Genomic DNA, 11,523 nt, shown 5'->3' with positions numbered 1-11,523 from the left:
GTTGCTACTTTTTTTGTATACATAAATGTTTTATAAATGTGGATACTAATGCTAATATAAGTCTTCAGAAAACGCGTCTATGTTAATTTTTCTACGAAGTTATAAAAATGACCACAGCGTCGATAAAGCTCATGATAAAGCTACATATGGCTTGTGTATCTGCCCCGCCCCTACAGCTCAGTGGCTGAAACTGGGAGGACGAGTGACGCAGAAATATCATGATTGGCAGGAATCGCCGTCTTTAATACACGTAGGGTTACGTCAGACGTAAGGTCAAGAGGAAAGAAGCATGGCCGCTGTGCTGAGAGGGTCTCGGTACTTAGTGGGGAGGTGTTGCAGGCATGTTGACTTTGCATTTGGTAAGCATAATAAACCTGAATTCTGTAAACATGTTGCGATTCTCTGCTCTGTTTGTAGAAGCTGAAGCTGTTGTTTGGAGGGCGTTTGTGTGCTTTGGCTTGAAATGTGGGGATAAGTTTGTGTTTGTGCACTGGGCTTAGCACTGCTGCTGGGGTTTACTTAACTGACGGCTGCTGAGCACGTTTTACTGTTGATATTGTTGTTTGCCGAAGCTAAGCGCTGTTGGTTGAATTATTTTTGGAATGGCTCTTTTGTCATAATATGTCTCCTGTCTTTGATACGTAAGGAAAAATGCATAGGCGTAGCTAGCATTATATCAAAGGGGGACTTGCCCACCCCACACATACACACACACATTTTAAAATGGCCCGTTTGGACCTAACCACATTTACTGAGTAGAAAACTCCACCTAACGCTGTTTTGATTGCTCGTGAAAAAACTCCGTTCCACTTGGTTCATAAAAGAATAACCTCACGGCTGAAATCCAGCGCTGCAATACCGTTACTATAGTAACGGAGCTTATAAAGCCAGTGGCTTTCTTCTAGTGAGCGTAAAACACCGCAAAGAGAACCGTCAGTGCTGGTCGAAGCTGAAGGAGGTGACGTCAGTGTCATCCCACAAAGTCCAGCTCATGCTAAAGCCTTATTGTTTTGTCACATGGCCCCAGGTGACGTTAGATTGATGTTAAATCAACTTAGAAAAGTTGGGTAAGGCCATTTATCAGAGCCTGCTAAAGTACGGTAAACATTGAATGGGGTTGGACATAATTACACAAAGTAACTTTCAAAGTTTATTTGTCATATGCACAATGAAATGCTTGAAACAAGGCAACCTTAAGTAACTGGTATGCAATCTAAATGTAAATGTCACTCCCAACCTTGATAAGAAATCACACGTGACTAAATATTATACCTTTAAAGTGCTCTGCTTTTAACTTCAGTCTTAATATATTTAAACTGAAATACTGTTTCCCTGAGTGTGTGTAACATGATTATCTGGTGGTTATAGTCTCCACCAGGTCTATGGCCTCAAAGACACAGGTGGGGTTTGTCGGTCTTGGAAATATGGGAAACCCGATGGCTAAGAACCTGCTAAAGCATGGGTATCCAGTTATTGCAACAGATGTGTTCCCAGAGTCCTGCAAGGAACTGCAAGAGCTGGGTGCTCAGGTAGGTCAACTCTGATGCAATGTTTTTATTTGTTTTTCTAAATTTTCCTCTTTCTAATACTGTGATTCTCTATAATTTCTCAGATTGTGGATAACCCTGCTGAGGTAGCAGACAAGGCTGACCGTATTATCACCATGCTCCCCTCCAGTCCCAATGTCATAGATGTGTACACTGGATCCAATGGCATTCTTAAGTATGCTTTTTTTCCCCTCCTCTTTGAATATTTGCATGACAACAACATCCTTAGATTAAACTGAACTGTTTTTTTTCTCAACAGAAAGGTAAAGAAAGGCTCCCTGCTCATTGACTCCAGCACAATTGACCCGTCGGTCTCTAAAGAAATGGCGACTGCTGCTGAGAAAATGGGGGCAGTTTTTATGGATGCACCTGTATCAGGAGGTACATTTTATTTTTTTATTATTCATTTCACCACCTGAACCATGATTCAAGAAGTTTATTGTCAAATGCACAGCAGAGGTAACACTGAGCAATAAAATTCTTACTTCCCTTCCCTTCACATGACCTTGTACACAACTAAACTAAGGTAAAAGACAGTAGGCTTATTTTAGGCATAAAAATAAATAAAAATAAGAATAAGCAATAAGAAAACTAAAATAAGCAAAATGTGCATTATTGTCAGAGGTAGGACTGTGTGCAAATATGTTTACAGCTTGTACATGCAAAAACAAATATGTGCAATTTTTGCATTGTGGCAATGATGTTGTGTCAGTCAGTGGTTCAGCAGCCTGATGGCCTGCGGATAGATAGAAAAATATGCACTGAATGTTTATTGTAATAGATTGCCTTTACATGGCCAAAGCTAATGCAGCCTGGCTTATGTGTTGTGCAGTCACATCGGTGTGCACAAATTAGGAACAACGTTGGACTATCTGATAAGTGCTTCTGATGGAGTTTAAATGTAATTTTATGAGTCTATACTAGTTTACTACAGTGTACTAATTACTGCCTAAAATTGTCTGACATAAAATTCATAAGGAACACCAGCAGCACATAGCTTTAGGAGGAGGAGGAGCATCCTTTGTCTTCCTAAGCGTTTCTAGCTGTGTCACTTGCTCTATGATTTTCTTGGGGGTCCACACAAAAATGCAGTTTGTTTGAACTTGGCCTCGTCAGTGTCAAGACGGCCACTTTCTTTGAGTTGATGTTGGCCTGTTTTATGACCTGGCTCTAAAGATTAGTAATGATTTATATGCTTCCGTCCTATTGTAGTGCACATGGATTACACTTGTCCTGCCTTCTGCCTTGAACTTGTGTGTGTGTGGTGGCAGCCGTTTAACCGGTACAAACTGAGCTGTATGTCATACTTTGATACATACATGAATCACATCAGGCTTTAGCTCCTAAATGAAGCAGCTTGGACATCTCCAGAAATCAAAAGGCGTACAGTGGCAGCGTAGTTAAACTTAAAAGCACACATGTAGGAGAGGACATAATTGAGTCAGTGTGTGTCTTTAAGTTGGCTCTTCAGATGAAGACATTTACGGACCAGTTGAGATAATACTAACTTTACTAAAGGCTACAGTTGGCAGCAGAGGAGAGAAATATGTGTCAGCATCTGGTCTCAATTTAATACATCTCTAACATGGAATGGCTGCAGATTTTTTTTGGGACATTTCTTTAAGTCAGGTTCTCTATCATGCTAAACAATCCAGCAGTTGTCAGTGGCTCTTAGGTTGTAAGTTTCTTTAGTTTCAGGTCTCATTTTTTTGTTTGGTGGACCAATTAACAAGTACATGGTTGAGAAGTCACTGGAGAATGGTAACATCAAGTATTTAGCCAAACATTTTGCACCACAAGTAACATGTACAGTTGAATCCTTTGACATTGCCTATAGAAATTATTCATGTATTATCACGTTTGACGTCACAAAAGTGACACAATGCATGTTATTTGTAAACAGCAAAACTGAACAGAGTAGAAGCCACTACAGATTTATGGTATAAATTTAACAGTATGGTATGTTATTTAACAGACCTCGATGACAATTGAGACCTGATCTAACCAAGAGATCTGAGGCCCAAATCGCACACAACATAACAAGGGAGGCAACAGAACATAGCTGCCACTCCAGAATGAATGCAGATTGTACCCTTTAGCACTGAAGACAAAAGCCAGATGGTTGTTAGTGAGTGCTGGTGTGAAAAGGGCTTTTTGCAGATTCTTAACAATTCTACCACTCGTGATTTTGTCTGCTTGTGAATCATGAGCTGGAGAGTTCTTTGTTATTTCGAAGATATCTATAGCAGTATATCTATGTGGCAGTAACCACTACAGACACTAGCTTTGTTTTTGCGCTTCACTCCCTGAAATCAGTGTGATTCTGGTAATCTCTGACAGAGCTATCTTAATCCATGCTGTTTTTAACATTTGCAACCCCAGCAGAAGAGGAGAAATCTGTTGCATTAGTGTCCTAACCTGTCGGTCTGACAGATGACTGCAGGGTGTAATCATCTGCAAGTGTTATTAGTTAAATATATGCTCAATAACTGTTTTATAATCCATCAAATCTACATTTCACCTCATTTTTTTGGTTTCATATAACACATTTGATTAATTCTGAGGCCATTAGAAGTGTTTTAAGTGTTTAATTTTCCAGCTTAACTGTCCCAGCCCAGTCTTCCTGTGATTCCTGCTAATAGAAAAGGCCTCAGGCAGGCTGCTCATGGAGGAGCACCCGTCCTCACAGTTTGCTTCCTGTAATCTTTAAGATTAATTCTAAGAACATGTTTGGTAATTTCTGCCGCTCATGTGGCTTACATCTGGCTGTGTTTAACCCCATATAAACTCAATTTCACTTGCAAATAAATGTGCAAATAGATCTAGAATTTTTTGCATGTGTTTATTCTTACATACAATATGGTTTTCCCATTTGTATGACTGTGTTTTCATTCTAGGCTCCTAGGTCCCCTACCTACCACCCTGTAGACCCAAACTTAACAAAGTTTGTTTTCATCCCAGAACCATTCTTTTCTTTCAATTACATGTTGGCAAATGTAATTGTTGAGGGATTTATTTCTTTTTTTCTACATTTTAATGTATGTTCTTTTTAGGGTATTTTACTGGGGCCTACAGGAAATGGAAGTGTGTTGCCTTCTTCCTCTATAAAACAAAATTGTGCTTGGCTGTTTATGTGGACATTTAGACCAAAATAAGACAATGACATAACATTTTCTTTCTTACTTAAGTCCCTGTTGTTCTGGATATTCTAAAGCAGGATGCTTCAACCAAAGATTTATTTTTTAATTTTATTTTTTTATGAGAGTTAAGGTTTGTCAGAAAGCTAGTAAACATGGTTTGTTTCTCAGAGAGAGCTCTGATGGACCTTTGGTTCTGATGTATATGACTGAAAATATCAAACATTGCTTAACATACACCATAATTTATCTGATAATCCAGCTACTTTTTAGGATTAGTGTAGAGTTGTATATAGGGAGTTGCCCTCATTCTGTCTTTTCATTTGTTCATTTCAGCAGTTTTGTATCATGTATCTACCACTGTATGTAAGCATGAGTTTCCTTCTCCAGGTGTGGGTGCTGCCAGTTCGGGCAAACTGACTTTTATGGTTGGGGGAGCAGAAGAGGAATTTACTGCAGCCAAAGAACTGCTCAGCTGCATGGGAGCTAATGTGGTCTACTGCGGTCAAGTTGGGACTGGACAGGTGGGAGCAGATCTCTCATAGTACAGCGAAGAAATGTCAACATGTATTTGGGCCTTAAGTTTACTGCTGCTTGTGAAAAGAAAGCAGTTGTTGAATTGAGTATGGGGATGTTTAATGCAATCAAATCAGAGCAATTACTGTGTAGTCAGGACATTTGATAGTAATGTGTTATCCTCCTGTTACAGGCTGCCAAAATCTGCAACAACATGCTTTTAGCCATAGGAATGATCGGGACTTCAGAGACAATGAACTTGGGAATCAGGTAAAGTAAAGTTTCTTGGTTTAAGTAATAGGAATTAGATTACAAATTGTGACAATATGTTGTCTCAATGCATGAATTACATCTTCATTCACAGACTCGGCCTTGATCCTAAACTTTTGGCCAAAATCCTAAACATGAGTTCAGGCCGGTGTTGGTCTAGTGACACTTACAACCCGGTACCAGGAGTCATGGAGGGAGTCCCCTCTGGGAATAACTACCAGGGAGGCTTTGGCACCCAGCTGATGGCTAAGGTAAGTTTATCAAGATAAGATAAGATAATCTTTAAACCTGTATTAGTCCCCAAAGAAGAAATCCACAGTGTTACAGCAGCCAGAAGAGATAAACATACATTGTAAAAAGAAAAATATACAATATAAAAATGCCACTATAAAATGTGTTGTGCATTTTTCGATGCTCATTTTAAAGTGTTTAGTGTCACTCTGGGACTCATTTTTGTTCTTATGTTGTGTATATGAGAGTAGCCTCAGTGTCAGTTTTACATTAAAAAAAAGTTTTTGTTTCGGTCATAACACTCAAAATAATCCAGTAAATTACTCAGCAGTAGGATACATCATTTTTAGAAGGGATCAAGCCTGTGTTTTTACAACACAGAGAAAAATTCTCTGTGGTGTGTGGACTAGTGGTTTTGGTTTTAGAATTTAATTTTCAGCTCTGCTGGTTTTGTAATGTAATGTTTGCTTTTCTTCTCCAGGACTTAGGCCTCGCACAGAACACAGCCACCAACACAAAGACTCCTGTCCCCCTCGGCTCCTTAGCCCATCAGATCTACCGTATGATGTGTGCACGCGGTTATGCCAATAAAGATTTCTCCTCCGTATTTCAGTTCCTGCGTGAGGAGGAGGGCCAGTAATGTCAGCCTCCACCCCGTCCACAGCCTTGCCATGTATGGCCCCCGCACAGGACTAACATAGAATAGTTAGGGTGAATTTTGCCTCAAGGACTTTGTTTTTTCAGAGTTGTTAAAGAAATGGAGCCCAGAGAGGTCCAACACCATATGACCATGATCATATGAGCACTTATAGGAAATCATGTTTCCTGTGTGATTTAGCATTTTGTTTCTTTTCTTTTATAATAAAACACTCCTATCAGCTTCAGAAAGTAAATTGTCAGGTTTGCAGGGGATCCAAAAGATTAGTAAACTGATGAGCCACTGTTTGTCGGGGCTGAACAAATGCAAAGTTTAGCCTCCACATATTTATCTATTGTTTGTGATCATTTCTTTAAGTTGCTGTTTTTTCTGTTCATAGTGGGTCCTTTGTCTTAAAGTTGGAATTGTTACTTGTGTCAAACCATATCCTGTGAGAAAATAAAGACAACTGATGTCCTAAGTATTGTGAACAATTGTTTAAATGTTAATATATTTTTCACATGTATTCAGTTAAGTGTTAATTTTAAGATCATTTAGAGGTTAATATAAATACAGCCAAACAACAAATAGAGGGGGAAAAAGACTCATTCTGAGAATGGTAGTTTAAACTTGTACTGGCTCCATGAATCTGTTAAATAGATCCCAAATATTTGTTAACATCGTGCGCTAACTGGTCCAGTAGTCACGTTAAAATGGTGAACAAACACCGAGCAGCAGAGGCGGGATGCGGTGCGCCAGACCCAGAAACAAACTCCGTGTTGTTCCAAACTGAAAGAACATTTTCTTCCTGAAAACATCAACAGTGTTCATCGATTCTTTTTTTTGCAGATTCCAAATAGTCTTCTCTGCCTATATAACACGAACGTCCGTCCAAGTGCTGCGTCATAGCCCGCCTCATTTGGAGATCTGCGCTTTGTCTTTATCCCCACTTACGCCGGGACTAGCAGGGCGGCATGTTTCTGATCTAGCTCGCCAAGAATCAGTGAGAGGCCAAGGGTGCCACAGGTCATGCGATCACAAGACAAACCCATAAAAAGTCCATTAAGCACTGTAGACTAAGAGCTGTGTTGTCATCTACTGGATGGGTGCTGCAAACAGAGCAGCACTTTGGTCTCAGGCCTCCAGCAGACTGTGTGACACACGCAGCCTTACGTCCTCTGCTGCAGGCGCACGTCAGCATCTTCACTTTTCAACGAAGCTTTCAGCTGTTTTATTTTTAAACTCTGTGATGATGCAGCATATAACCCGCTCTGTGCAACGTGCATGCAATAGATGGGATTTTGCAGCAACGCACAAAACATGATTTATCGGTAAACAAGTTGTTGTGTGGGCGAACAATGTCACATTTACAGCCAAGATTCCAACGTTTTCACATTTCACACAAGGCCTGGATCTGCCGTTTCTGATGGAGTTTATTTAGCCTCCCTGCCCGGCGCGTATTGCGAATCCTTAAAAATTAAGCAGCTGCATTTTCGTTTGCTGAAATGCATTTGTTCAAAAAGATAGTGGTCACAAAACATCTAAACAATGTCAAAATAGGCGAACAGTCCTCCTGTTAAAGTGCAGCTTGACGCAGAAGAAGTATCGAGCAATGGCTTTTAGGCCATTTATTATTATTATGTTATTTCACACTTCAGTTTAATTGTAATTTGACGTCAGTTGCGTTTTAACTGCTCTAAATATAAAGCCCTCTTTATGTGATAATAATTTAGAAATGTGGAGAAATTTATTCGTGTATGCGTGCAGCAGATAACACCCATCTGTTATGAATTATTATTTTAGAAAACATTACTCAAACTTTACCTGTAAATATTGTTTTACTATGTATTGTACACTTGTGTTATGACAAATCAAATTAAATTGAAATAAAAACATTTTTAGTGTCAATTTTCAATATTCAATAAATTCATAATCTGTTTAGTTTAATTGAATTAACTGTTAAAGTCTTCTAACGTGTGAACAACGTGACCCAAATGATTCCAGCCGAGCCAGCACTCATTATTATCTTCATGTAGCTCGGTCTCATGTGGAATTTAAGAAAGTGTGTTTCTTTCTGTTCATAATGCAGCTGAGTGTGGTATTAAATAAAAGCAGATTTAACTCGTTTATCATAGCAATGCAATAAAAACAAAAACATAAACCGATAAAAACAATGTGTTTTTCCTCAAATGCAGACCAGGCTACCATACTCACTCTTGCCTACAAGCCATGAACTTGGGCCATAAAGATTTACAGCCTCAAAAGGTGGGAAAACTCTATTAAAAATAAAAAAGGTGCTCAATTTTAGCTGGGTACATTCCTCAGCGTCTGTGGTCTCAACTTTAAAATAGCGACGTAAAACAAAACGTTTAAATAGTAATTGAATCCTTCGCGTCCTTCACCACTGTCACAGCACTCACACAGCTGAATGTTTACACTGTAAACATTTGATTTTGATGCATACACCGTGGACTCATAAGACATGCCCCTATTCAAGGCCATTTATTTTGGATCTGCTTGGAAAACAGGCACATTTTTCTATAAACTGAGTCACTTTTGTTCTCTATTGTAACGTTGAATAACTAATATTTCTTTATTTTCAGTGGTAGATTAACAAAAGAAGGGAGAAAAATCAAGTTTTGCAGCCCTGCACTCCAGAACAATCTGTCCATGTAATTTCCTGTGCATTTAGAGCCGCTTTTCTTCCGGTTCAAATGCCTGTCTGGCTAGACTGCAGCTTTCAACTTGACCTCGGCCTTCAGCCGCGTCTAACACGTCTGAGGAAGAGTGCGACCAAATGGGCAGTGTTTTGGGTGTTTCAGGGACATTGAACTTGTGTTCATTTAGTCATCGCTGTGCCAAGTGAGTAAGCGCAAAAAATTGAAAAATATTATTTTTTCATAAAGCATATATCCATTATATATGTTTGTGTCTGTTAATACTGGCTGCGTAAAATTGCTGTCAAACTCATTGGAGGCCAGGCTGTTCAGATCATTTCATATGTAATGATAGATAGTATGAAAGCAGAGACCTGCACGTCACAAAATCTGATATTCACAAAACAATTGACAAATGACATCATTTTAGATTTTACGTTATATTTGGATCCTGTCTTATGGTGTTGGCATGCGTAATTACGCATGGTTTCCCTAAAAAATGCATAGATATAACCTACCACTTTATTTTTCTCACGCCATGCATTACACAATGCAGCAGGCACGTCTGTTTTAATATGTGATACACATGCCTGTGAATGCCTCTCTGTCATGAGGTCCCAAAATTAGTTGTTCTAAAAAAAAACCTACAGATCTTCTTGGCATAAATTCATAGATACAGCCTGCGCATATCTTCCAAACATTCATCCTGATCTGCATTATCGGATGTCTAGACCTTTATCATCTTCTTTGCATATCACGTGTTTGGCCCTGGCCAATAACCTTGCGATCTTTATGTAGGCTACTCAGGCGTGTTGGTATCGTTACTCTGCCTGAGTCCCTGTCTCTGCTCAGTCGTGGGGATTTTGAAAGAGTTGGTCGTCTCAATGTAGGGCATGCTATGACCGCCTCATTACTCCTCCACTCGCACTGGATTGACCCGGTGATGTTTCTTTACGACAACGGTTTGGATGAAAGAAGTAAGAACATGGAGGGATTTACTGGAGGCAATTTTGCTGCAAATCAGTGCAGGAATTTGTTAGCGCATCCAACCTCGCTGGCTCCCAGCACCACCTACACTGCGAGTGAGGTGCCAGTCTCTGGCATGGGGGAGCCTGGCAAACAATGCAGCCCCTGTTCTGCCACTCAGAGCTCGCCCAATGCATCTTTGCCCTATGGATATTTTGGCAGCAGTTATTACCCGTGTAGGATGTCCCACGGCAGCGTTAAGGCTTGCGCACAGCCTTCTGGTTATGGCGATAAATACATGGACTCATCTGTCTCCGGTGAGGAGTTCTCCACTAGGGCGAAAGAATTTGCCTTTTATCAGGGCTATTCCTCGGGCCCTTACCAACCCAGCTACTTGGACGTCCCTGTCGTACCTGCGCTGAGTGCTCCATCTGAGCCAAGGCATGAGTCTCTGTTGCCCATGGAGCCCTACCAACCATGGGCCATCACCAACGGATGGAGTGGTCAGGTTTACTGCACCAAGGAGCAGCCACAGTCAAATCCTCTGTGGAAGTCTTCGTTGCAAGGTATTTTATTACTTTTATTAGCACAGAAATATGCAGTGTTTATGGGAAGGTGCTATTAAACTTGTGAAAATATGTACCTGCATACACCAAATCTGTCCGTTCCATTTATACTGCATTTGAAATATGAGCACTTAAAAAAAGTGGGGTGAGAATAAAATGTTTGTTTTCAAATGTCTGTTTTCCGCCTGCAGTTCATAGATGTGATGTTGCTTTTCTTCCTGCAGACACTATATCCAGTGGAGACAGCTCTATGCGCCGTGGAAGAAAGAAGCGTGTGCCATACACTAAGGTGCAGCTCAAAGAACTGGAAAGAGAGTATACCACCAATAAATTCATCACCAAGGACAAACGGAGAAGGATATCTACGCAGACAAATCTGACTGAGAGACAAGTGACAATCTGGTTTCAGAACAGGCGCGTAAAGGAGAAAAAAATCGTCAATAAATTCAAGAGTTCCAGTTAGCTCTGGAGAAGGAAAAGGCGGACATGGACGCGCCGTAATTCATCCAAAAACTCTCCTGTTATTTATTGCATTAAGAACGATTTCTTTTTCTTCACAGCGACTCTTTTTCGACCTACACATTTCCTTCATTATAATTGGAACCAGTCGATGCGGCCTGTTGACAGAAGATCGGAAATGGCTCGGAACATGTCGAATATATGGCGATTTTTTGTGGGATGCTTTTTTAAAATGTCATCAAACGATCAGACATACTGCCGTGAAGCATGGGACACTTGTCATGCGCTCTTCTTCCGTTTAATCCACACCAGAGTTGCTTTGGAATAGCACCTTATTGTTTTAGGTGATTAAAGGTGCCCCCTTCAGTCTGTGATTATCTCAGTGCACACAGGCCAGGCTGAACTGATGGTGAGAAAATGCACAAATTAATCACAGAATTTAAATTGAGGAAGCTTTACTTTCTTCAGGTTGGAAGATTAAAAATAGTTTTACTCCACGTCCCCGCCTTTAAATTAAGTCTCTTCATATAAAATCTG

At 40.2% G+C, this 11,523-nt stretch overlaps 2 protein-coding genes across 2 annotated transcripts; both read left to right on the top strand.

Moving 5' to 3' along the window:
- The first annotated feature begins 226 nt into the window (after window positions 1-226).
- Window positions 227-6,819, top strand: hibadhb (3-hydroxyisobutyrate dehydrogenase b). Its single transcript, XM_028425490.1, has 8 exons — window positions 227-359; window positions 1,369-1,529; window positions 1,613-1,722; window positions 1,807-1,928; window positions 5,075-5,208; window positions 5,394-5,470; window positions 5,565-5,721; window positions 6,183-6,819. Exons 1-8 carry the CDS (start codon window positions 290-292, stop codon window positions 6,339-6,341), a joined length of 990 nt encoding a protein of 329 aa, XP_028281291.1. The 5' UTR covers window positions 227-289; the 3' UTR covers window positions 6,342-6,819.
- Window positions 6,820-9,893: 3,074 nt separating this feature from the next.
- On the top strand, window positions 9,894-10,990 carry hoxa13b (homeobox A13b). The gene is made up of 2 exons (XM_028425876.1): window positions 9,894-10,527; window positions 10,752-10,990. The coding sequence occupies exons 1-2, from the start codon at window positions 9,894-9,896 to the stop codon at window positions 10,988-10,990; spliced, it is 873 nt and encodes a 290-aa protein (XP_028281677.1).
- The last annotated feature ends 533 nt before the right edge of the window (window positions 10,991-11,523 follow it).

This window comes from Parambassis ranga, chromosome 16 (assembly GCF_900634625.1).
Source record: "Parambassis ranga chromosome 16, fParRan2.1, whole genome shotgun sequence".
Lineage (NCBI taxonomy): Eukaryota > Metazoa > Chordata > Actinopteri > Ambassidae > Parambassis > Parambassis ranga.
The sequence above is the reverse complement of the archived record's forward strand: the minus strand, read 5'-3'. Positions and strand labels throughout refer to the sequence as shown.

Excerpts from the sequence above, each read along its gene's own strand:
- hibadhb (XM_028425490.1), top strand. The coding sequence starts at position 290 with ATGGCCGCTGTGCTGAGAGGGTCTCGGTACTTAGTGGGGAGGTGTTGC. Across the intron at positions 1,723-1,806 it reads GGATCCAATGGCATTCTTAA|AAAGGTAAAGAAAGGCTCCC; the intron begins GTATGCTTTTTT and ends TTTTCTCAACAG. Across the intron at positions 5,471-5,564 it reads ACAATGAACTTGGGAATCAG|ACTCGGCCTTGATCCTAAAC; the intron begins GTAAAGTAAAGT and ends CTTCATTCACAG.
- hoxa13b (XM_028425876.1), top strand. The coding sequence starts at position 9,894 with ATGACCGCCTCATTACTCCTCCACTCGCACTGGATTGACCCGGTGATG. Across the intron at positions 10,528-10,751 it reads GTGGAAGTCTTCGTTGCAAG|ACACTATATCCAGTGGAGAC; the intron begins GTATTTTATTAC and ends TTCTTCCTGCAG.